The sequence below is a fragment of the Phyllostomus hastatus genome, unplaced genomic scaffold (assembly GCF_019186645.2).
Source record: "Phyllostomus hastatus isolate PE091 unplaced genomic scaffold, TTU_PhHast_1.1 phas_contig_86, whole genome shotgun sequence".
NCBI lineage: Eukaryota > Metazoa > Chordata > Mammalia > Chiroptera > Phyllostomidae > Phyllostomus > Phyllostomus hastatus.
In genome coordinates, this window is record NW_025333977.1 from 48,030,089 (window position 1) to 48,057,684 (window position 27,596).

The following is a 27,596-nucleotide window of genomic DNA, read 5'->3' on the forward strand; positions in this document are numbered from 1 at the left end:
GTTTTTACTTCAGCCCTGGCTGGTGTGGCTCAGTGGACTGAGAGCAGGCCTGTGAACCAAAGGGTCACGGGTTCCATTCCCACTTTAGGGCACATGCCTGGGTTGTGGGCCAGGTCCCCAGTAGGGGGCATGCAAGAGGCAACCACACATTGATGTTTCTCTCTCTCATTCTCCCTCCCTTCTCCTCTCTATAAAAATAAATAAATAAAATCGCTTAAAAATTTTTTTAAAGAAAACAATTTTTACTTCAAATAACTCTCATTAAAAACACAAAAGCAGACTCAATATTATTGGTTAGAGATAAAATTCTACTCCTCTTCTCCAAATTTCAAGAAAAGGTGTTGGAAGTGTTTACTCATGATCACGAGGACTACAATAGGGCATCAGTTGGAAAATTGCCCATATCAAATGTGTGTTCAGATGGGGTGATGAAATACATAAAACATAGGAGTGCATCCAAAAATAGTATCAAAAACAAGGTGTTGCCCGACCCTGGCATATAGTGAACAGGTAGTTGAACACCTACTCTGTCCTGAGGCCACCAAGCAGCTGCTTAGCCAATACTTTATTTATGCCCTGCCCTGTCCTCTCTTAGTTCACACTAATGTAATATCCTGCCTACTGGGCCACTCCCCAGCACCTCTCCAAAGCAAAGAAATCTTAAGCCAGGTAAGCTAGAGGCTAAAAAAAATGTCAAATGAGACACGAGAAGTGTCTGAGGGGACCCAGGGCTGCCAGAGTTAGCAAATAAAAATGCAGGTTAGCCAGCTATATCTGAATTTCAGATACACAACAAATAACTTTAGTACCGTACATCTCATACAATATTTGAGACATACTTATACTGATAATTTAGCCATTGTTTATCTGAAAGTCAAATTTAACTAGAAATCTGTATTTTTTTCTGGCAGCCCTATTTAGGGTAAACATCTGTGGTTGACTGCACGTCAACTATTCCCATTTCTTTCCTGACCATAACCCAAATTTCCTAGGTCACACTTGCCCCCATTTTCAGCCATGTGGGCTGTCGTATGGGTAGTCAACCCCGAATTTATGCTGAGCAATGAAATGCAATAAGCAAAAGAATACCAAGTTTTAGTGGAAAGAAACTACTCTCTTTATTCTGCTAGAGAAAAAGAAGCTTGAGAGAATGGACGATAAGACAGCTGCCTTAACCCAAGCTCCTCCACGTGCCCCTCTGAAACGCCAGGGAAGCCAGGAAAAGGACTAGGTGGTGAGAGCTGAGAGTGCGCTGTGGCTACAGCAGGCATCCCAGATCAAACTGGGACACCCAAGTGGTGTGGCCCATGAGACCCCAGGGTATTTTTATCCATTGATAAGATTTACTTTGCTCTCTAGAGTGGGTCTTCACCTCTTTGTTTAGTGTAGCCTACAAGGGTCTTTTTTTTTTCTTTAAAAAAAGTATTGTTTAAAAAACAATTCTAAAGGCATAAAAATGTCCATTATTAAGCCAGCAAGCTTAATTTCTAACAAATAAGCATTATTTGTAACATTAACATTATTCTAACAAAATGGCTTCCATTGAATATCAAACAAACACCAAATTTGTATCTTGGTGTTGCCCATTGCAATGGGCTCATTTTTCCTCCAAGAGTCTCTTTTTCCACATGCTGGAGTGGGTATATCCATGCCAACAGGAAATACAAGGTAAGCTTTTGGAGGTTTGGAAAAATGACTCTAGATCAAGTCCAACTGTTTCAGACATTAGCACAAGGAAAAAATTCTAATCCAGTGATACCAGTCTTACAGATCATTCTTCTAGAAGTCATCTCTGCCAAATAAAAGAAACATTTTTTCTTAATTGTGCAGCATAGGTTTAGAAGGAAGTCTTCCCCACTCCAGCAGCATTTAAAATCTGGGGATGGGAAGACCTTAGACTCCCCAATTATATAAATAAGGCTCTTTATAAAAGACGATTTCACCCCTTTCTCAAATTAAAATGTTTGTCTTTGATCCTACAGCAGAGTCCCTCAGGCTCACAAAACCCGTACAAAGAAGGACCTCAGAAACCATCTAAGAACTAGTTCAATATTTCTGAGGTTAGGAAACTCACTAAGCCTATCGAATCCCAAGCAGGACTTGAAGGTGGGATATAAAGACTCTCTCCACTGAACCCAGTGGTTTCCCCAGTATCACTGCTATGCATCATCATTTCTGAATCTGAAGAACACAGTCTCTCTCTTCTGTTTTCCAAATACCAGTAACTTGTTGTCCAGCATCTTGGTGAGGTATATGAAGATACCCTTCTCCACCACAATAATCTTTGATAAATATCTTGTTTTAGACATGACTGACCCTAAATATTATATTAAGCCTCTGTAAATTTTAAATTGGATAACAGCACATATTAGAGCAATTTTAAAAGAAAAAACACCTTTCAAGTCAGCCAACCCATCTAGTCTGGAATATTTGATTATGAAAGCATATAACAATATGTAAAGTATATGTATAAGCACATAGGAAAAAATGTGAAATTTTAGGATGATGAGATTTTTTATGAGTCTGTCCTTTTAAAAAAATTCCAATTATGATTATAAATTACTTTTGCAGTAATATTCCAATATTTAAGTGAACATAATTATGAGTAATAGTCCCAAAATAACTTGTATAAAATGAAAGTCTTAAAAGTCTTTAAAATTGTGCTTCTGCTTCCAGCTCTAGCAATGAACATGATGAGACAGAAAAAAAGGTGTTTTGTTGTTGTTCTTGTTTTAACACAAGAAAAAAGAAAATCAGCAACTTAGACCAACAGCCAAAGACAACAACCTAAAATTTTCAGAGGTCATGTAAAGACCTTGAAGACAAGTGATCAGAATTTCTTCTTGCTCCTCCTCAGCTCACTGTATTTTCCAGGCAGCCATGAGACAGCAACACGAGGCCAAGGCCTGGCACAGTCACATGCCCCAGCCCTTCTGCCCTCGTTGGGTGGGCAAACAGAACTTTGCCTGTAAGTCAGCATGCCTCAGTCGCTGGACCAACAGAAAGCAATCATGATATTTAAGGTAATGAACAGAGCTGGTAAGTCAGACGTTTAAACTGTCCTTTCCAGGGTCATGGTATAAACACAAGGTCCTGAGGTCACCCCAGGAAGATACCCATTCTCACCCAATCTGTTTAATTTTACACAATTTGCATTTGGATGCAGCAAACTAAATTTCCTTCACTCATTCCTTCCTTATTTCTAAGCTCTACTAAGAGCCACCATCTAATGATGGAAGAGTCAGGCTTAATGGGAAAAAGAGAGTCAGTTCCCCCAGAAATAAATATTCTTTTGTAGAGATGTCCCACACAAATTCTGGTCATTGTGTCAGCCTGGGAATGTTGACAGGTTCCCACTGCTGTGCACAGTTCAGACTAGCAGGGAAGATGTCAGGCAAGACCTGTCTCCACTCACCTGGGGCCAGAATGGGTGGGGGGTGAATATTCCTGTCTCCCCACAAATAATTTTCTCTGCCTCCCACCAAGTTGACAGGGGCAGAAGTTAAGTTTGGATAAAGAAAATGGTTTACTTTACATTCTATCAAAAGACCTGCAGTTATAAAATTAGAGTTCTATGTTTCTAAAACCTACTTACTTTAAACAACAGGAAAATATTTTGGTGATTCTGGGTGTGAAGTCAGGCCTTGCCCAAAATGCAAAATTGTAGGATTCCTTGATTCTTAAAAACAACACTAGCCAAATCAGTGATACAACTATGAAATCACTCTCCATGTAAAGCTTGGATCATATTAATAGTTCACCCCTTAATTCATCCAGTTACTGAAAAAGGTATTTTCAATCTTCACATACAAACCCCAAACATAAGAGCCAATAGATGCTTAGTAATCACAAATGCAGCTATTTTCTGAGGTAACAACCTTCAGGTAAAAGCCTACAAAGGAAACACTCCACCTTCCTTGCCCATACCCACAAAGCATGAAATTCAATCCCTCTGTATTTTTTCAAAGTGGGAAAAATGTCTCACCTCCCATAATCGTTCTTCTCAAACGGCCTGATGGAGTAGAGAACACATCACAAGTCGAGACCCAAGAACAAGACAAGCCATTATCACATGCAAGGGGAGACACTGAATGACCCCAGTAAGACTAAGCAGGTCCACCCTGGTAACTCCAAATGGGGTAATGGCCCTGCACTCCATGCTTGGTAGGGAGGCTGTGAAGCATGACACCTCACTAAAATTGACAACTTGAAACATTCTTTTATAAATTTATTTTGCTTATTTACTTGTATAGCCATAATGAGATCCCTCTGCACTTGTTGAGTGGCCACAGGCACCATACCCTCTCCATCACGATCCTGACTTTGAGGAAGCAGACAAGGTAGTTTCTATTGATGAGGAAACTGGGCTTGCTGAAGTTATGCAAGCTTATCAAGTGGCAGAGCTGTGATTCAAACCAGGAAGTCTGACACCAAAGCAACAAGTATTCCCTATGACTGCTCCATGCGCTGACAACCAAGTTTCCAACCACCTGCCCGTGTGCACTGAGCAAACACAGCCACCAATCCCTGTTCCCACCTTTACAGCAGTGAGGGAGACCACTGCAAGAAAAACCATTTTCCCCTCAAAAATAAGTATAATTAGCCAAATGGCAGAAACAACCCAACTGTTCACCAACAGATTAATGAATAAAAAAATGTGGTAAATCTATGTAATGGAATACTATTCAGCCATGAAAAGGAATGATGTATTGATATATACTACAACATGGATGAACCTTGAAAACACTATGCCAACCAAGTAAAAGAAACCAGTCACAAAAACCTTATAATATGATTCCACGTATACGAAGTGTCTAGAATAGGTCGGGCTTTAGACACATAAAGTAGATTAGCAGTTGTATAAGATTAAGAAGGATGATGGTACGTGTATGTGTGGCAGCGGAGTTGGGGGGGGCAGTGAGAGTTAATATGCTTCAACAAGTAAGAGAATCTCTTTATTGTGAAAAGGTGTTCCAAAATTGACTGTGATGAGGGATGCACATATCTGAATAGATGAAAAGCCATTAAATTATATACTTTAAATGGGTAAAATGTATGGTATGTAAGTTATATCTCAATAAAGTTATTCAAAAATAAATAATCAGTTTAAGAAAATTAAAAGAGGCCTTAGTGATCATCTTCTTCAAGTCCCCTTTTTAAAGGTGAGGAAACCTAACGATGACCTCCATATTAGGGTCTAAATCAGTGTCCCAATGTGCTCTGCCAACTAGACCCACTACTCAATGTCCCCTGGGTACCCAACTCAGTGCCAGACCACAGATAATGGGAGACCCTCATGCCTGCCCCCACATAGCTGCATTGTAGTTGGGCTTTTTTAAGCCTGAAACCGCAAAGTTATACCCAACAGCCTGTTGGGTATAACAGCATTGAGTATGAACCCAACAGCATTGGGTTCAGAGCAGGTAAAGACCACAGGCACAGAAGACTCCAGCAGGAGGTGAGGGCACTCCAGGGAAGGGAGACAGGCACAGGCAAGTAAGAATTCAGTTACTACCTGGTCTTGCAGATGAGGTTCAAATAACATTAGAGTCCCATTTCTAGAATAGGTAACATTCAGGGCTTCAGTCCCCACAAGACAGGATGCCAGGGAGAGCTCTGAAGTGGGAAATGACAGGATGTGAGCTGTCTTCACAGAAGACAATCCTGGCTACAGAGTGCAAGGGATTGCAGTCAGAGGCCAGCGTGTCGTAATCTGCAAAGGGAGTATCAAGACACACAACAGGGCAGGGGCAGCAGGAAGGGAGAGGAAGGAAGGATGAGAGATTGCACAGCAGAAAAACAAAGCCCAAACATTCAAGACCTGTGGCGAGGAATGGGGGAACAACCAGAGCTCCGACCTTGGGCCCAGACTGCCTGGGTTTACATCCTTACTAGCTGTGTAATTTCAGTCAAATTCCTGAAATGCTCTTTGCCTCAGTTTTCTGAGTAGAGTGGGGATAAAAATAGTGTTTCTGCCAGAGTTGTTGGGAGAATTAAATGTGCCAGTGCTTAGAACAGTGCCTGGCACAGAGTATGCACTATGTTCTTGTTTGTTAAATAAACACACGTAAATGCGTATTTAAGATCTCTGTGACCCAGCTTCTAAACACAACAGCAGCAACCAAGAAAAGCTTCATTATCTCCCATCAAGCTTCCTTTTTCATTTTTCCCTATTCATTCACCCTGGGTTCTAAGCTCTAGGAAGAATAAAACGTGCACTTGAGGGTGAGCCTTCTGGGAGAAACCAGGCCAGAAAACAGAGCCATGACTATTCCCTACCAACACCCACACACAATAAATGGCTGAGCAACATGTTTGGTGTGCAGCCCACAGAAGAAAGTGAAAGACCCTGGACCAGACAGGCTGGAGCTCCTGTTTAAAAAGCAGTCAGTGCCCTAAGGTAATGTTCAGCTGGCATTAGCCCTTCTCCCTGAGGCTGCCCTTTCCAGGTACGCCTCAGACCTGGGAACCAGCCTCAGACCTGGGAACCACCAGCCTCTTTCCTGCTCTGTTTCCTAGGAGCTCACCCTCCGGGCCTGGCCACAGCCTCTCCTCCCATGCCTGTCCTCTCACAACTTAAAGACTCTGAGGCCAAACCTTGAATTGACAACGCTGGCCGGAAAGTGTTGGGCAGGGCTTGTAGGCTAGAGGAGAGGAGGGATACTGGCCTTTCCAGCACCAGAGGAAAGAACACAGTCTGTGATTTTGACCGAAGAGCCGTGCATGACTGGCTGTCAGAAACCAGAGCAGGGCTCTGCTTGACCCTCCCGTTCCTGCGGCTGTGATAATGTTGTGGTACCTCTACCCACCCCACTCCCATGGTGCCGATATAGTGCCCATATTTTTTAAAGTTTTAAATTACCATAAAAATGCAGTGTAATTTCAGTAATTGGACTTGTTGAATCTCACGTCTTTGGATAATTACTAAAAATAGCCCTTCAAAAGGATGAAAAATTCAAATGAAGTAAGAATTGGATTGCCCTCGCCAGGTAGCTTAGTTGATTAGTGCATGGGCCCGATACACCAACATTACAGGTTCAATCTTGGGTCAGGGCACATACAAGAATCAACCAGAGAATGCACAGATGGGTGGAATTGTAGGCCGATGTTTCTGTTTCTCTCTGTTCCTCTGCCTCTCTTTCTCTCTCCACTCACCCTTCTTCTGTCTCTAAAATCAATAAATAAAGCAAGGTTCCCTGTACAAGGCCCTGGCCTGGTCTCCTCGCCTTCTGCATCCACTGCATCTGTTGGACTTTATGGAAGAACCTCACCCAAGAATAAATAAATAAATAAAATCAATAAATTAAAAAAAAAATTTTAAGAACTGGAATTATACAAGGTATTGCAGATGAGGCTTAAATAGTATTATAGCCCCATTACTTAAAAAATAGGTAAATAAACTGTGGTATAGCCATATGCTGGAATAATATAGAAGGTAGATTTCTAGCTACTATCATGGAAAAACATACTTTAAGGAAAGAAAGAAGTGAAAAAAAAATCTGAACTGCCGGTTTCCACAGGAACAGGAAGGAGTGTGTTCCTGAAGGTCAGACCCTGAACTGAGAGAGGGACTCACCATCCCGGGGAGAAGAGCAGAGCTGCATGTAGAGACGCAAGAGAGACTGTCTGTAGCTGGGCTTCTTTTCTTTTCTTTTGGTGAGTTTATTGGAACCAAACTAACAACAATTGCTGGGAAGTAATATCTCAATAGATTGAGAAATACTCCCTGGGTTTCTTAAAACAAAATATAACTTGGGCAACTTTAAAAAATTAAAAAATGGATATTGTTGTATTTAATATATTACCATCTATGAAAGTAAACCTGGTTTGTAACTTTAAATTCTTCTCTTTTTTCTGGTCAGAAGGAGGTTCATTTTCCAGTCTTTGAAGAGCTGAAAATACAATTATTTTAAATCCTGGTTCTGTGTGGCCTTATGGAAAGTATAAGAAATAAAAGAGCCAAAGTTAAATTTTACATTAAAGATAGTAATAACAGATATATGATTTAGAATGTGATGTTCCCAGGATAATCACTTCTCCTGGGTTTATCTGGTTAAACTTCCTTTTAAGTTTGTTTGTGGATGACAGTGACACCACTGAGAATGGACCTGAGGCTGTATTTAAACACTTACTGGAACTAGCTCCTCTGACATCTCTGTATTCACTACTGACACTGTTAATCTACTTAATTACAGTATTGTTGATATCTCAAAGTCCCCTTATTTACTTTGCATCCTGAAAAATCCTTTGAAACCTAAACAGTCTACTACCTCTCCAGCTCTATTTGGAAAGGTTACAATCTGAGGATCGCTTGAAAGTGGGGAGAGGGGCGGAGGAGGGACAGGTGGGGGGGCTGTTGTTCCAGCATGGAGTGGAACAGAGAGATAACCTGGAAACAGACAAATACACTGGATTCTTACCGGCAACTTTGCCCCTCTCGGATTATCGTTGTTCTGTTTAAGGAAGTAGTTTCTTAGAATTTATAGTTACACTAATATTTAAATACAAAGAATAAAACATATCCTAAAGTGTAATATACTTTATGTGTACCTACTATGCTAAAGCATGGTACCAGTATCTGACACATAGTACATGCTCAATAAGTACCTATTGGCTTATTGCAATAGGAAAGAAATACCAGATGATCTAAATAATGGAGAAATAAAAAATCATTTCTCTTTCTTTCAAAAAATATTAATTGAACTCCTACTCTGTGTGCCAGGCATTGGGCCAGGCAATGGAGAGCTACAAGGGATAATATTTGGTCCTTGTCCTGAAGGAGGTTCACAGTACAAGGGATGAAAATAAAGCACAAGAGCTTTCCATTGGAGCAAATACTCAATGGTTGTCTATTATTTCTAACACCCAATTTCAAATCAAACTTATTATACTATTACACCCAACCTAAAAGCACCCATTTCTGCCTATGAGCACCCAGTAATGTTTTATTTTCAACAGCATGCTCAACATCAGCATCGATCTCAACAAATATTCCCTGGTACCAATGTATGATGGGTATGAGGGGCAATACAAGACCAGGCCCGTATTCTAAGACTTAACATGAGGGGGGAATGAAATAAAGCCATTCATTGAACAAGCCTTCTACAACATTTTAATGGACAAGAGACATGATTAATGACCAAATTACCTGTACATATCAAACTACTCTGGAGATCTGAAGGAAGAGACACCTTTCAGTTTGATGGTCCAATAAGGTGTTAGAGGGACAATGGAGGTGGCTGAGTCCTAACAGACCAAGCAGGGAGATAGAGGACATTCCAGGCCAGTGAGAGAAATGACACATACCCTTAATCAAAAGTCCAAAGACAAGCCACTCTGTATGAAATAGGCAAAGGCCATGAAGATAAAATAGAAAATGAGAGAGAGCAGCACAGTTATCACTATGGGCTGCCTTCAAGACTGTTTATTCACATTCCCAGAAAATCACTCCACTGTTACATACACGTGTGCCTTGAGAGGAAGGCGACCTACTGGAAAGGGATACAAGCTCCCAAGTAGAGTATAATTCCCTAATATTTATATTGTTAGAGAGTTCATATGAAGGGCAAAGGCATTAGCATAATACTGGCTCTGGACTTGGGATTTTTAACCAAATGATTAAAATGACTCGTTTTCTCTTGTCTCTGTGCATGCTTCCCTCACTATCTTGGCCTATTTCTCTTCTCCCTTCCTTTATTTTTTCTCTCTCCACCCTTCTCTAAGTTAAAAAAAAAAAATCAGTGACACAAGTCTGTATGTTTAAATTCAGCCCACATGACATTTCCTTCGAGTTTAATTGCTTCCATACAATTTATATCCGCTAGTCACGCTAGACCCCAGAGTATTAAGCATGCTCTTTTACAAAGAAGCTCTTGTCCTATAATAACCCCCATAATTAAAATGCAGGAATTATGGGTAAGGTCCAGCCGGATGATGCCGGGTGAAACAAACAGATTTTTAAATTCACCCAAAGCAGGCAGGAAGCAAGTCAAAGCCAGACAGTCTTCAGAGCAAAAACACTGGAGCACTAGCTCAAACGGAGATTTGGGCATCTCCACACAGCCAGCATATCACAATAAAGTCAGATACTTTATCTTTGGGCTACTGTGCAGAGCCACCGCACAATGTCACTTAAAGAGATCTAGTTACATTCAAGTCAGCCCATTCCAAAAAGTTCTAGTGGCAGTCTCCAAAGGCCACTCTTTCAAATGTCTTTAAAATGAGTAGATAATTCCTCTTCATTACTCTGAGTAGACTAAGGTTATCTCTTCCTATAAACTACTTGGGCAACATTTCTGGCCTTGTCCTATAGCAAAGGACATCTACAAACATGTCAAGGTCTTTATAAACCCTATCTTTCTGGACACTTGTTCGACTTATTCCATTATCTTCCTCTCCTCAACAAACTAACCTCCCCAAAAGTTCACCTTTGAAACGTTATAACTGCATGAAGCACTAACAGGACACCCTAGATCTCAGTATTGAGGTAGCCTACCTTGCACAAGAATTGTGCCTACCTTTCTTATAAAATCCATGCAAGCACATTTTGGTTCTCCAACAGTATTCAGATGCATGCCTCTCCACTAAGGTCAGAAACAACAATTTTTAGTTCCATGCAATCTCTCCTTATGTTCAAAATCAATTCAGAGCAAGAACGAAACAACCTGAACTACTTATCAGATGCCCGGGTTCAATTTAAATGTTTCTATAGCTTACCCCTTTGCCTATATTCCCTCATTGGTTTTCATAGACAAATGATAGGTTAGAACACATATAGTTTATATTAAATGTTATCCTAGCCTTAGAAACTGACAGATAAAAACATTTTGCTTATTGCCAATGAACTACTTTTGATCTATTATCATAAAAAACAACTTCTATGCTATGCTAAAACAGAATGTCACTTCGGGTTTATTTATCTTTTACATGTTATACAGATGTATTATTTATTGAAGTAGTCTAGATATGGACATATTCAGAACCATAATGACTTTATGTACCAAGTTACTAGACAGATCAAAGTAAAATACAATTTTTGAAACATTCTTTTAAAAATTCATATTTATATTTTGGAAAGGAAACCTTATATTTTAATGGTATCATATAGATATTATTTATTTCACAGTATCCTTTTCTTTTGTTCCACTATATAACTTTTTGTTTTACTCTTGGCAGACTTTACTCTCACTGTACAAAACAGACATTGTTTTAAAAAACCCATTTGTAACACGTGTCAGTAAATACAATCTTTTACTTTAGCTCAAACAACTCCATGGTATCAGTTTACACCTCCATGCTCACTTGGAAGTTTAAAATACTCTTTTTTTCAGCAGCTCTCAAAACTAGACTCCAAATAGATACGTACCAGTCACCAAGACATTTACCATGCCTCAGAAGGACCTTCCAAGAACTCTTAAAACTTAACTTGTTACTGCCACTTGGCTTTATGGAGACTGTGGACAATGCACTTTAATTAGCCAGAACATGGGCCCTTTTATTCACACACAAGGCAAGTCGGACATTCCAAAATCATGTGCAGCTGAGAACCTTTAATGGTTTTCAACCAATTAACTAGGGCTGGCCAATTATTAGGTTAAACGAAAAACTCTGTGGCACACCTTGACTCACTTCACTCTGGCTAATAATTAAAAAGGCTGTGCTAGCCCATCCCTTGCTCTACTCACCTGCCAAAGTTTCGGGCAACAGTTTCAACAATTCTAGATCTAACCTTTAAAATCATGTCTTTAGTGCTGACATTCCAAATTGTCCATAATGACCCTACACTCTACTCTGCCCCTGCTGTTAAATATCTGTTAATAATCACAGACTACTCAATAGTTATTAACAGGTAAGCAACAGACAAACAGAAAGAACAACGGCTGCACTGTGTGCTGCGTGGGTTGCCGTCCTGGGACCTCCGCTCAAGAACTCCGCTTTCCAAAGCCCAAGGCACAGCAGCCCTGGCCATCTCCATACTTACACAGATGCAAGATCGGTAAATTCAAGTTTAACTCTTTGCATACATAACATAGCTAAACTTTTTTTAAGACCTGGGAAAAAGATTATATCTTAAAAACATATTTGAGTACAGCCTAACATTTAAGTAACTGATCCTTTCTCCATTCCTATCTTTCTTTCTTTTGAGTTTTTATAGAATATATATTTATGGTTGGATTTTATGTTAAACTGCATGAGTAGTCAAATATATGTTGGATGATTTAATTGTGTAAGAAGAACCCACATTTATCAAACATTCTGCATACATAGCCTTACATTTCACACATTACATAAAACAGGCCCATGGAAGTAGAGATAATTGGACTAGAGAATGCATCTTCAGAAAATTTAGGTAATTTTATAAGTCACACTGAAATTTTCGGCTTCTTTTATGCTTCTTAATCCCTCCTACAAAATTCACATGTTTATGCAAATTCCAAACCAGTAACGAAGCCACCAGGTGCTCCCCATACTAGCAAAATGTAACAGAATGGCTTTTTAACTTCCACCTTTAACTACAAAATACATCCAGACTCACTCAAACCAGTCTGATGTCATCAAACATGTTTTATTTACTTACCTATTTTGAAAGGATAAACTGGCCTGGGCATTTACCTGCACTAATTTCAGAATCTCCTTTGCCAGCTATCAAAATCAGTTACAGCAAATGAAGAAATAAAGATAGGAAAGATAAACGATTATCTGAAACTACAATCATGTAATATTCCAAAACATAAATTTTTAACTGATGCTCTCCAAACAGATTCTGCTATGGTTATGGCTGCAAGTAAGTATGACGCGTGCCAGCAATAACAGCCCCATGTGCTATAAACTGCGGCGAGGTTTCTACCTGGCTAAGACCAGAGACTGTAATCCCTCACAGCAAGTGATTATTGCAGAGCAATGTTTTTACCAAATCTTATAATTTATCTCGGTTAGTTATAAAACTCTGATTTGAGACTTCATTTTAACAGGATATTTAAATAGGCAAATGTGTGGTCCTTCTATACGCCATCAGACCTGTAGTAAGAGAGCCGCACTCCTCATCAGGAACACCACAGAGTATAAGGGAACTGGATGATGTGCCTTATCTGATTAAGATGCCTAATTTCTTCATTTTTCTCTCTTCAAAAACTAGATTATGTAAATTAGTACCCTAGGCCCTTGCCCTACCCTGAGGAAAGAAAGTGTCCTCTGTGGAAAAACTATCCACTGGACATTTTTCAGTTCTCACCGTGACCTCTGAGAAACAACCCACAGAATTAACCCTTTCTGCTCCCTGAATTTCCCTGCATTTCATGGATTCCTTCCTATCTCTCTAGCTGTTTCTTCTTCTCCTTCTCCTTTACAGGGTCTACTGGGACTTTCTTCTCTTTTTTTCTCACTCTATCTGTAACCTCTCAGAAATCTCATCCACATTTGAATTGGAACAAACACATACAGAGTTACAGTTACACAGATACAGTTAGGTAACATTAGTTATCTGGATATAAATCAGTTAACTATTGTGTGTGTATCTCCCCTGGATATCTTCATGTTACCTCAAACTCAACATGTTAAAAAATTTCTCAACCTCTCCTAAACCTTTCAGTACTGCTTGTTACAATTGGTGACATCATTCATGCCATTATACAGCTTGTAAATCTTCCTTTTCCCATCTTTTCCTCAGTGCTCCAATCTAATGTATTACCCAATCCTGTCAACTTCACTCCTTGATATCTTTTAAATGATGTCCCATGTTCCCTTTTTCAGTACCACCAAACCAAGTTCCCAGCGACTAAAACACCCTTTAAGGACTTCATTCCAGGGTGGCAAATATTCAAGTCACTGCTTTGAATTCTAAAACTGCAGTTAGAATTTCTATCCCCATTTCATCCCAGTACAGCCCACAGACCATCCTCAAAAACCTCATCAGTTTCGGAGCACCAAGGACATCAGCTTCTTGAACCACAAAGCCAAACTCCAATCTCTGAACTATAGTTACTCCAACAAAGCTTTTCTCCCTAAGACTTCCCCATCAGTCATCGCATCTAGTTCTCCATAATTCAATCCATGCCTATACTCTATGCAGTTCCAAGACCATGTAAAGGTCAACCAGAAACAAAGACCACCTAAGCTTGTGGCTCCCACAACAGCAAAACAACCAACTGATGCCATTATAAGTGAAGTCGTATGTGTGCATAATAAATCCCTGGAAGACATGAAAGCGACTGTGAACAGTGGTTACACTTCAGTAGAAACTAGTAGGTAAAGGACTCTTTTCACTTTATATCCCTCAGTTCTGTTTTAATATTTTTTTTAAATTTTTTTTAAAGATTTTATTTATTTATTTTTTTAGGGAGGGAAGGGAGGGGAGATAGAGAGAGAGAGAGAGAGAAAGAGAGAAACATCAATGTGCGGTTGCTGGGGGTTATGGCCTGCAACCCAGGAATGTACCCTAGCTGGGAATCGAACCTGGGACACTTTGGTCCCAGCCCGCACTCAATCCACTGAGCTACGCCAGCCAGGGCTGTTTTAATATTTTTGATAAAAGTATGTTAAAAAGCCAGCTTTTCAAAATAAATCTGAAAATGATTAAAATCAAGTCAGTAAAAGTTATGTGTTTATTTTAGTTCCATCTGTCATTTGCTTGCATGTTCTACTTTTCAATGGGTTACCACAGCTGCTTCCCCAGTCCTTGAACGCCCAGGCCAAAAAATGATGTTCGTGGACCAATTGGGAGAAAGACCAATATTCAGCATCTTAATGTTTATAGAAAAGCCAGCACAAAAGGATATGTATTTTTAATAATCAATCCAACATGTATGTTCTTCTCCAGGCACCATGGTTTAATTACTCAGTGCGTAGCTAGCAATGCTTGCAGGTAGATTATTCACAAAAAAAAGAACAGAATTTAGATTTATCTTCAGTGTTCAGAACTGAAGTGTGCCAAAGCATATTTCCAAAACAATGAGTTAGCATAGCGACCACAAACACATAAAATATATTATGTACTAGAAAATAGATCATACATAACGTTTGTGCCATAAAGCTTGTTCCTATATTAAGACTCACTATTCAACATCTTAGGTGGATTATTCTTAGAAGAGATATGATAATTGATTGGTTGGTTGATATATAAAAGACAGTTATAAGGATAGATAGAAAAATAAAATGATAGGAGGGTGGGTGGATGGATGAATGAATGGATAAATAGAATTAAGAGAACCAGATCAGTGATTCTCAAATTATTTGTGGTAAAGGTCCATGGTTTTTTTTATTTTCAATCTGTCAAGACCAGTCTGTGGTCCTACTGTGGATGGCTTGGGCCACGTGTGAGTCACCACAAAAGTTTGACACATTCAAACTACCCTGTTCTGTAAGACAATCCCACTGATCCTGTGCTGAGTTGTTACAACAATGTCATTTTCCTATAAAGTTTCTAAGCACTCTCAACGTCTATATCTAGCTTGTCTGGAACCAGTTACAGACAAGCTAGATGGTGTCAGCTCATGGGGCCACACTTTGAGTAGCACTGAGATATCATCAGCTACCTCACACTAGTGTTCTGGAAAGAGAATCAGAGGACTAGGGGAAGGTGGAAGAGAAACTTCTCACAGTACTGTGTTGGTACTATTTGAATTTTTGTTATTTATGGGTGTTACCTATTCAAAAACCTTTTTTTAATTTAAAGAAGTCATCTAAAAACATTACCATGTGATTCATTCAGCCGTGTGGCTTAGCATGAAAAGACTCTGGCTGGGCTTCACTGCAAGTTTAGGAAGGCTGCCCCTGAGAGGAAGGCTGCTGGCTGCTCAGATCAGGCATCCCCAGGGGACAGGGTGTAGGTGGGCCTTGGTTGGTTTACTGGGTTGCAGAATCTGAATGTTATCTGTGCCCCATTGATCAGCCTCAAAAGAGCTGAGAAACTATTGAAAACCACATGCGGGTGTTCTGGGAACAACTAGAGCCACAGACTATTCATTTACCAGCAGAAATGGCAGACTCAGTAGGTCTGGGCCTGAGCCAAAGAGCAAAGACCACCCACTACTGTGAAACTGCACAGGCTAAACTGAATGTATGACATATGGATGGACAGATGGATGGATGGATGGATTGCTATAAAAGGCTCCACCATTTCAGACTCTTAAGTTAGTATAAAATGCTTAGTTCCCTAAACAACTAGAAAGATCCCAAGATAGGGGTCAATGATGGGGTCTTATCCTGCATTCAGATAAAGCTAAGATTGGCAATCTCAGAATTAAAAGATGAGGAAGTTGACACTTACTAGCAAAATGTCAGTATTCCCATCCTAGCTGAGGTCTAAAGCCTCAGTGGGATGCACAGTCACTTACCAACCAACATTTGTTTTCACCCAAGTCAGGCTATGTTCTTCTTGGCCTCAGGGCCACACCTTTAGGCCCTGGCCAGGTAGCTCTGTTGCTTAAGAGTATCAACCCCAGTCAGGGCACATACAAAAATCAACCACTGAGCGTATAGATGAGGGGACCAACAAACTGATGTTTCTGTCTCTCTCTCTTCCCTCTCTCTAAAATCAATAAATAAAAATTATTTTTTAAAAAATCACACCCTTAGCATTTCTGCTTCTTGCACTTCTCTTCCTATCCCCTCTTTCCCAGGAGGCCTCTTTGCCCACCTACCCACATTCTGCCCATTCTTCAAGGCTCCATTTATGCCCAATCACCTTTAGAGAGATGTCTGTAAACACCCACCCACCCTTCATACATCTTCCTCTCCACTGCATTTAGTAAGTGGAGCTATAATTCTAAACCTTCAGACCAAGGGGCATAGGTATGATGGAATTATACTCCCAGACATGGCAGATTCCTATGAGAAATGTCTAAGGCAAATGACTAAAAGATAACAGGACAGGATTTCTTCCTTATCAGGTGCCCACCTATGTGCCAGGCACTGTGCTCAGGTTATACAATGACAAGCAAGACAAGCACCATTCTTGCCTCCTGGAGGTTAGAGTACTAAAAAAAGAGAAATAGTTAACCAGTATTAAGGTGGTAGTGCTTCAGCTAAGGCACAGGGCTCTGGGAGCACGTAACAGGCTCATCTAAAACAGCATGGAGGCTGAGTCAGGGAGAACCTCCTGCAGGCACGGCATCTACGCTGATGCCTAAAGGTAGCATAGGAGTTAGCCAGGCAAAAGGCAGGGAAATAATGTTCCAGGCACAGGTAATAGCTTGTGGCAAGTTTCCAAAGCCAGAGGGAGCATAGCCAATGGGTGAAACCAAAAGACGTTCAATACGGCTGCAAATTTCAGACCAGTAGCCAAAATAGAAAGGACTGCTTTATTATGAGACAGCTCACAAGAGCTTCCAACCCACGGGGAGCAGCTGCTCCAGGTTCTGCCACCACACAGGTCAGAAGGCAGCTATTTAGTCTGGTTTGTCTGTGTTCTCCTTGTCTCCCCAGGTAGACTGTCAGCTGCCTGAGGTCAGGAAACCTGGCACCCATCTCTCACCTCAAGGTACACTGCATGCTGCAAGCACACAAAAGGAGTTTAATAATTTTTCGTTGTAAATGAAGAAACAACTAATGTCCTCTAGGTGCCACAAAGGAAAAGTCAAGGGAGTTCACAGCTCCCGTTCCCATCTCCAGAGGAATGGTAACAATAATAAACTTTGGACAGTGCTTACCTGCCAGGCACAGCAATAAGCACTGCATATATATCCCCTGATTTCACTTCACCTAACAGCACCAAACAACTGAACATCATTTTGGCCTTTCCTATTTACTGCCTGCTGTGCCTAGATGGAACAGAAAATAAAAGCTAGAACTCTAGGAAAGAGAGCATGCAGATAAAGGATAGACTGAAGGAATCCATATCACCTGAGATTCTCCATAAGCTGCCTTCTCATCCTAAGGGGACACCTATGGAGAATTCTTGGTTAAGATTTTAGCAATTACTCTGTCAATTCATTTCTAAAGAAAAAAAACCCAAAACAAGAAATACACTTCAGTTACATAAACTGAGCTTCAGCTAAGATGGCCCCAGGGTCCAAATCTACCTACCAAGATCTACCACTCCACTGATTCTTCTCTTTCCTTCTCTTGTAGTTTTTATAACCTCACTCTTGCCAATTTAAAAAGAAACGTAGAAATGGAGATCACATTTCTACGTTTGGCGGGTTATCAACAGGGAGGGGAAGGGGGGAGAATGGGAGAAAAGCTACAGGGAATAAGAAGCATAAATGGTCAGTAGAAAATAGACAAGGGGAGGTTGAGAATAGTACAGGAAGTGAAGAAGCTAAAGAACTTATATATATAACCCATGGACGTGAATTAAGTGGGGAGGAATGCAGGTGGGAAGGTGGATGCAGGGCAGAGGGGAATAAAGGGGTGGGGATGGGATGGGACAGTTGTAATAGCATAATCAATAAAATATATTTAAAAAATAAAGAAAGAAATAAAGAAATATATGCCCTGACCAGCATGGCTCAGTTGGTTAAGCATTGTCCCACAAAGCAAAAGGTCACAGGTTCAATTCCTGGTCAGGGCACATGCCTGGTTGTAGGTTCAGTCCTGCTCCAAGGCACATATGAATGAGAGGCAATCAACAGATGTTTCTCTCTCACATCTGTTTCTCTCACTCTCTTTCTGCCTCCCTTTTCCTCACTCTAAAAATAAACAAATATTTTTAAAAAGAAAAGAAACATGTTTATCATAGAATATTTGGAACAGACAGAAAGGCAGGAAGTAGACAAGAAAAATTATCCATAATCCTAGAAATTACTACTGTACACATTTTGGTATGTACCCTTCTTCTTTTCTCTCTCTCTCTTTCTCTCTCTCTTACACACACACACACACACACACACACACACACACACACACCCCTAAAAACAAACCACGCCCTGGCTGGCATATCTCAGTGGATTGAGCACAGGCTGCGAACCAAAGTGTCACAGGTTTGATTCCTAGTCAGGGTACATGCCTGGGTTACAGGCCATTACCCCCAGCAACTGCACATTGATGTTTCTCTCTCTCTCTCTCTATCTCCCTCCCTTCCCTCTCTAAAAATAAATAAATAAAATCTTTTTAAAAAGTGAAAAAAAATAAGAAAATAAAAACAAACCAGGATTACGATCCTATCAAACTGTACTGTAATTGCTATTTTTCTTGTATTATATCCCACTTGTCTGACATTCAGGGCCATTTCTCACTTCTAAGCATTGGTAATTAACTGTTAAATCATGAAATATAAATGAAAATATATATACACAAAGCACACTAAAAAGAAAAACTGTAACTTAATTCAGACATGAAACTCTCAACTGTAAGAACAGTGAAGGTCACAAAAAGGTTTCATTCCTGAGTGGATGATAATAGATGGTAGTTATAATACAAATGTTCAAAAATCAAATAACTTTGTGAAATATTGGCTTAAACAAAAATAAACTAGTTTTTGTAATAAGTGACTTTGGAGTCTTCAATGTTTTAATATATTGTGAATTCTAAGGGAAGGATAAGAGCATGCCACACGTCCTAAACCAGGGGTATCGAACTCATTTTCACCGGGGGCCACATCAGCCTCGAGGTTGCCTTCAAAATGGTGAAGATGAGTTTGACATCCCTGTCCTAAACCGATAGGTCCAGAAACCTTTTGTTCTCAAAGCATGTGAATGAACTAGGGCTCCAAGGAATGCACACTGGAAAACACTGCTCTACCAGTATTTCAATGCACTAAAACATTCACGGCTTCCCACAGACCAGCAAAAGGGCTATCCCTTCAGAATTTGCCCTTCCATAATAAGCTAACTACTTCAGTCCTCAGTCTTCCAAATCACCCTTTATTTAAAAAAACAACAACAACAACAAAAGAAAACTATTCCCTGACTTGGTTGGTTCTTTTATTTCCATCTCCCTCTCCTGTGATTAGATATTTAACTGAAAGAGAAAGGGAAGGGAAGGGGTGAGATTTCAGGCTGTAATTCCTACAAGTCTTAATTCAGTTGGTCAACAAGCAAAAATTGAGACTCAGTGCCTCAAATCTCTACAGAAATTTATTTCCAATCAATCTCTGCAATCATAAAGGTAATGAGAAAAATCTGTCTCTTTTTCTCCTTGGAACTACTTTACAAACATTTATCTAATTAACCCTGTCCACAAGTCCTCAGCAGTGCACCTAATCCAGACTCCAATTAGGTCATCGCCTCCCAGGCACACCTGTGTTCCCTGTGAAATGATATGGATTCCTTAATGGTGGAAATCTTCAGAATAATATATAAATAGGCACTGTAGGTATATGATCCATGTCTGGTTTGTTTGTTTCATCTCCCCTCTTTCTCTCTCTCCCTCTAGCACCAAGAGCTCCAAATTTGATCACCCAGACTGAGTTCAGAAGCAAACTCTAATGTTCCATCCACCACTCCAGAGTTACCTTCTCTTCTAGGATATCTAATTATAGGGCCTAATTATGGGCATGTAGTTGGCATGAGGCAGCACAATGTAAGGGCAGGAACATAGGTTTTAGAATCACAATTCAATCTCTGCCGCTCACCTATTATGTGACCCTAGGCCATTGACTCAACCTATCAAGCCTCAGTTTCTTCAACAGTAAAATGAGTTAATAACAGGTACCTATTCACAGAGTCACTACAAGGGTTAAAAGAAAACATATGTGAAAGCACCTAGGGTTATGAAAAAAGTTTTTATACACACACGTCAGGAGTGTATTTCATGGCTGATTCTGATGATGTCTCTCTGGGAAGCTCGGACTCAGCTCCCTGCCTTGTCTGGCATAGAATAGGTCATCAACAAATGTCAACCACCTCCCCTCTTCAAGTCTCCCATTTCTCCACCCCATCCTCCCTCCACCCCACACAAAATCAGCCCACTAGTAGCTACAAGCCAGATTCCAAGAAATAAAAGACTGTCATCAGAAGGGGTTAGGTATTATCTGCCCAAGATGCTAAAGCAAAAGGGCATCCAGGTAGGCATTCCTATTTAGGTTCCTTAACAGGAAAAGTGACTCTCAATCCTTACTTTAAATTTTAAAAACTGGCCTTCAATCCCAGATCCAGGTTGTCACTCAGGGTCATAAGTACAACTGAGAGTTAAAATCAGCTTTTTTACTGTCAAGGTTTCTGCATCGGATTTGGGCCAGGTAGACAGGCAGGGTATGTGTGTGGGGAGAGAGGCAAGGGGAGGCAAGAAGAAACTTGCACAGAAAGTCTACTATGTGCCAGGCACTTCAAATATGTTATCTCATCTGATCTTTCAGAGTACCACGAAATAGTTATTACTATCCTCATTTTACTAAGAAACTAAGGCAGTAGGCAATACTTTTTGAATGACAAAAAGCCCTTTGTGAAAACAACTACATTATATATTGTCATCCAAAGATAAATAGAAAACACTCAAGTCAGTTCTTTAAGAAAATCATTTTAAAACAACTTTTAAAATAAATATTTTCAAATTGAAAAGGACTTGAAAAATTTACATCCCACAAACATTTCTTATGAAGTTATTCAAGCACGTACTCCAACAAAATGTAGGCATAAACTGGAAAAGAGGAAGATATGGAAAAAGGAAATAGCACTTTCAACCATGGAAAGAAGTAAAAAGAAATTCCAGGATGACAACTCTGTTGTAGGGCTAAAGTCCTGAATGGCACAGAAAGATGAAGGGATCTGGGCATAAAAGCTTAGGAAACAACTTGATAGACTGATGGGATTAAGAGCCTAGAAAAATTTTGAGACATGGACAAAGACAAATAACAAATAAACATATAAAAAGGTAATTAGAAGTACCAGGAAGAAATCAAGGTACAAAGGAAGTCAAGGTACAAGGACGAAGAAACTAAAAGGTGACACAAATGTAAACAACTATAAGAGTGAAAAGAATGAATCTGTTTGACTTTGGTGCTGATATATCATCTTCTGACTGGCTTAGGAGTCCTGACACCAAATCCAATGTGCAAGTCTAAATGAATTATATTTATAGAATTGCAATAATGTAATTGTTGTCTATGGATTTTCAACTTCAAGAATAATCTATAGTCCTGGCTGGCATGGCTCAATAGATCGAGCACTGGCCTGCAAACCAAAAAGTCACCACTTCAATTACCTGCTGAGGCACGTGCCTGGGTTGCAGGCCAGGTCCCAGCTGGGAGCACACAAGAGGCAACGGGTCAGTGTATCTCTCATGCATCCATGTTTCTCTCCCTCTCTTTCTCCCTCCCTTCCCCTCAAATCTTTTAAAAACAGAACAATTTATAAATAAAAAGATACATTTTGGGGCAAAGCACAAAACTTTTATTGGTAACTGGTTCAGGGCTTTGGAATGTTAGAGTGCTGTTAATAAATATTAAATTATATAACAGGTAGCTACCCAAACCTCCTTCACTTACAAAATGGAGAGTCAAGAAATACTGTCAAAAGCTGACCCCAAAAATAACAAAGATGACCTAACAAACTAAAAACAATATAAATATTAAATTTGGAAGAGGAAGAAAGAAAACTTAAGGAGCTACATTTCATTTTCATATCAGGAGTTAAAGTTGATAAGACAAAAATAGTGGTAAACAAATATTAAAGTTAAGAAGGTAACAATCTAAGAATTAAATACAGAAACAGTTAAAAAAATTAAAAGGTCCTCTTTGTGAGGTTTAAGGAGGTGAAGGAAACCACTGTTTTTCAACAAAAGTCCTTCTGTTCTATTGGATTTGTTACCAAGTGCATAAATCACTTTGACAAAAATAATTTTCTACCACACATTTAAAAAAAGGCAAAACATGAAAATTATTACTAAAAATTTGGAGTGGCAGACAAATATTATAATTGGAATTGCATTTAAGAGTGGGGATAAGATATTTTTTCTAATAGAATGTTATTCAAATGAAAATATCCCGCAATGGAAAGTTCTACTGAAGCCAGATCATTTTATTCTTTATAATTCTCTATTTTCTGGTTTATGTACAACCAACATGTATTCCATTTATAACCAGAAACAGTTTAAAACCTCAGTGTGATCAATGTTGAAAGTCAGTTGCCCGGTTGCTAAGAGTCCAATGCCCACGCACACACCCCGCCTGGTTTTTGATCCTTAGAGCACATCAGGAACGGGGCTGTCGCTTTCAGAGGCCCCGTGTTTTTAACATTTGATCTTCCCTGTGGTTACATGCTACCCCAAAGCAATGCCTGAACAGCACAGGATGAACAGTCAGCAAAGGTGCCCTTCGAGTGATTATATCATATACCTAGGAACAATCTTCCCTGAGAAAACGACAAAAAGCCCTTTAAGGCGTCTTAGATGTCCAGACTTTATTTTCCCTTAAGCTCATTGTTCAGCTGGTGAAGTGACATGTGGGCACAAAGGTGGGAACGGGAAACCGGAAAACTGCTCTGTAAGCAGAGGGCAACAGATTAGAGCCCCAGTCCAGGGTCTGCCATTAAATAACCACATGGCTTTCCCAAAGTTAAGTCATCACTGTTCCCTGTCCTCAGTTTTCTAGAAGAAAAAAAAACAGCCAATGTCAATTTTAAAATACTTTGATTTCTGATTTAGAAAGCCTTCAATTCCTGACCTGGGATTCTATTGCTAGCACCATTTTACAGATGATGGAGCAAAGTAATGAGCAGATTTTAGGAAATTAAATCAAGGTCAATTGCCATCATTTTTCAAACTTAATCCACCAAAGTACATTGCCTTTTGAGGCTGTGCAACAAAGTGTGACATATAACATTTGCCTTATTCCGACTTTAAACAAAGTTCCAGCAGAAACTCAGAGAACCTCTTGGCAGATTGCTAATCTTGAAAGACAGTAGTCATAATGACTTAATTTCTTTAGTTCCCCAAACAACTTGGCCAGAAAATTTCCAGGGATAGCATCAGATCAGGCTAGCCTACTACCTACCTGTTTTTTCAGCTGTTTTCACTGACGATCCAGTGAAATGAAGATGCACTTTACTTTGGGCTGGGAAGTGGTTGTAGTTGGGGAGATGGACAGATGAATCAGAGCAACTTTCTCTCTAAACCCAAGGCTAACTTACACTGCTACCCTAGTTTCACAAACATAGTTCTGAGCTGCTCCAGTCATTCAAAACGTGTATAAAAGGGAATTTTTTTGTTCTGCTTTTATTGGAGGGTCTTTTTTCCTTAGCTTTCCTCAGATAATGGGCAAGCCCAAATCTTCTTATATAGTTGTCTGTATATTCATAAACACAGTTGAAAAACCATTTGGGTCCAAAAAAGACCCCCCCTCCAAATTATTGCATATTATTGTTACTTTTTAAATTTTATTTCTTACTAACTCTATTCCTATAAAAGTTACAATAAAATATTCAAAACTGCACTTACTTATTAATACAAGATGCTAGCTATTTGGGACCTTCATGTGCTCTAGAAACGAATGTCATCCTTCAGAACAACATCATCACATTTAGAAAGATGTCATGTTATTACATCACATATTTGAATTCCACCAGCCATTTAAAAATCAAAGAACTGAGTACATTTCCACATTGTCACTCAATAACAGGAAGACCAGTGGTGGAATAAAATAGCCACCAAGTCTGTTTCAGAAAAAGTACTTCTCAGCATTGCACCAACCCAGAAACAAATAAAAAACTCCTCCTTGTACAAGCTGTCTACAGCTTTGGGATAAGGAAGGAATAATTGGTCACCAGTAGGAGTCAGAGTTGGTTAAAATAAACCTCATCCATTACTGTGTATTAATTATTAAGACCCTTGGATAGCAAATATTAATACCAAAGAAAGGATTGAGCCCTGGCTGGTGTTCTCAGTGGATTGAGCACTGGCCTGAAAACTGAAAGATTGAAGGTTCAATTCTCAACCAAGGCACATGCCTGAGTTGTGGGCCAGGTCCCCAGTTGGAGGTGTGCCAGAGGCAACCCTATCGATGGTTCTCTTTCTCCCTCTCTCTCTCTCCCTCTCTCACTCCTGCGCTTCCCCTCTCTAAAAGTAAATAAATAAAATCTTTAAAAAAAGGATTATATTTTTTAAATAGCACACAATGTCTTAACATAACATTTAAACTTAGACTGCTCCATCAAAGAAACATGGGCTTTTAATAAATAAACTCTAAAGGCAAGTTCTTGGAAGAGGATTTCCCTCAGTGGCTGTGAATGGCCAGCCAGGGAAGGCAATCCTGAACCAAAAGGTCCAGCTGGCACAACTTCCATCTAGGCCATGGGTAGCCTGACCCTCCATGACCTCACTGGTTACATTTCAAGTTCCAGCTTGGTTTCTCTTCTGGAATATAATCCTTTTAAGGTACCAAAATGGAAACAATCTTCTTTATATCTGTGAACATATTTTCCTGTAAGTCTAACACGAACCTAATGCAATTCATTACATCAGAAAGCTGGAACAAGGTGAAGGAAAGAAGAATGACAAGGCAGGCTCCTGATTTGATGGTATTTTAAGTTACCAAGTAAGACATAATGACATAATAAAACTCCTGACCCAATTTCCACACAATTCATTTGTCCAGCCCACAACCACTTCACCACGCAGTTGTTAATTACATCGCCGTGCTGTGTGGTCATTACATCACCAAGCTGGGAGTGGTGAGGCCTACTAAGCAGTGTTCACTTTTCCAGCTTGCTTTTCCCCGTAACAGACTGACTGAAGACCACCTACACCACCAGGGGTTCCTCTTCTCCCCAGGCCTCAGAACTTTTCTCACTTTTATCGTGGTGTCACAGCCCAGAGGACCAGGGTCTCAGGTATCTATCTGACTTAGAAAGGTCAGGAGAGGGGTTAGGGTTTGTGCCCAGGAGTCTGTGTCAATACTCCAGATTCAGGACAAAGTCAACCTATGTGTCTCATGAGGACTGGTTCCCACCCCCCCCAAAAAAACTACTTTTATTTCTCCTACCTCTAGAGTTTCTACGTCCCGAATCTCTTGCAATGTCCTGGAAGAACGTCACCACTCTGCTTCTGGTCGTACCTTAACATTCCAATACCCAGGACCCATTCCTTACTTCCAGGTACCCAGATCTTTGGGAAAGATACCTGGAAAGACACACCATCACGCACACACACGAGCAAGCAAGCGCGCCCTGAGCATCGTGACTCTGTATGCCACCCAACCCTCGCCCCCCAGCATCAGACTGACTTACTTGAGGAAGTACCTCTGGCCAGTGGCAGTGAAGGTCATCTCCCAGCCCGGGGGCAGAGGCAGCTCGTCGGTTACATCGTAGGACTGCTGGCGAAGGTGCGCGTGCTGCTGCGCCGGGCTGCCCGCAGCGCCCGCGCCGGTGCCCAGCTGCAGAGACGCGGGCGAGGAGTGCGAGCGAACGTGCTGGGCGCCACCCGCCAGCCGGGGCCCCGGGTGGCCGCCGGAGGAGTCGGTGCTCGACTGGCGCGAGTGTGAGCCGGAGTCAGGCTCCTTGAAGAACGATTCTGGCAGGATCTTCTTCCGCCACGAACTGGGTTTGGGGTTCATGACCGAGTTGAAGAGGGCTTCGAGGTCTGTGTCTAGGTCCTGCGTGACATGGATCACTTGCTGCCCAGGCGGCGGGAGCGGAGGGGGCGCCGAGGCCGGATTCATCTTCTGCAAGGAAAAAGGTCAGATCAGCCTTTTATTTAAAGTCAGAGGAGGGAGTAAGGAGAGAAAATGGAGAAAAAAGAGACAGATAGGTGTCCGCCTCGGGATCCCAGACTCCCGGCCGTAGGACTAGCCGGATGGGGGAGGGGTCCCTCTGGTCCTCCAGAATTATGCAACTTTCTTGGAGCAAAAAAAGTTACTGAGAGGAGCAGGAAAAGCGGAGGTGGGGGCGGGGGGTGTAGGTAACTGCACTCGGGCCCTTGCTGAATTGTTGATGACAAAGATCAGGTCGCAATTTTCCAGGGCAGGCAGTCCCCCGCCCCCACCCCCTCCCCAAATAAGTCTCAACCCAAGCCAACTCCACATCTCGACCCCGGAAGCCCGAGGGGCCGGGCGCCCGGGAGTGAGTGGAGCGCGGGCGCGCTCCAGCGGGCACTACCTGGGCACGCAGTGAAGCCGAGTCTGGGTGTGCGGCGGCCGCTGTCGGGCCTGGGTCGCTCGGGTGCGTCCCGAGGTTGCAGGACTGGAGCCGGAGCCCAGCTGGCAAATCCCGACCCGCCTTGGTGTCTGACAGTCGAGGGGCTTCGGCTCTCACATCCCCAAAATTGGCCTCAGGCGTTCGGGCTCTCGAAGGAGGAGACGAAGAAGCAGACAGCGCGGCCGCCGCGGCTCCTGGACTGTCCCATAAACAAAGTTTGGAGCAAACTCCCACTCCCAGGAAAGAGGCGGGCCGAATGTTGAGCTGTTGAATTATGCATGACCTCCAAGCCCTGAGCCTGCCTGCCCCGGCTCGTCCCTCCCCTTCCTCCTCCTTCTCCTCCTCCCCCACTCCGGCTCCAGAAAACCTTGGGCGTGATGGGTACTTTGCAGGCTAAGAGGAGAAGGGTGTCCCCCACCCACTCCTTCAGGTCGTGCGGACCTCTCCCACGGAGCCCTGGATCTGCATTCCTTTGAGTTTACCACGGACTTGGGGCGGGATCAAAGGGAAAGTGACCCGAGCCTGTTTAATCAAGGACTTGTGGACCGAAACCAAGGCCGGAGGCGGCGAGGGCACGCGGGTGAGGGGCCCAGA

The 27,596-nt window shown here is 41.2% G+C and overlaps 1 protein-coding gene across 1 annotated transcript in view; it reads right to left on the reverse strand.

Moving 5' to 3' along the window:
* Window positions 1-27,326, reverse strand: part of WWTR1 (WW domain containing transcription regulator 1) — a 132,305-nt gene extending 104,979 nt beyond the window's left edge. Inside the window, exons 1-2 of the mRNA XM_045851395.1 lie at window positions 26,964-27,326; window positions 26,097-26,530 (exon numbers count right to left, since the gene is read on the reverse strand). Coding sequence (XP_045707351.1) covers window positions 26,097-26,527 — 431 coding nt within the window. The 5' untranslated portion in view covers window positions 26,528-26,530; window positions 26,964-27,326. The remainder of the gene's footprint in view (window positions 1-26,096; window positions 26,531-26,963) is intronic.
* Window positions 27,327-27,596: the final 270 nt, after the last annotated feature.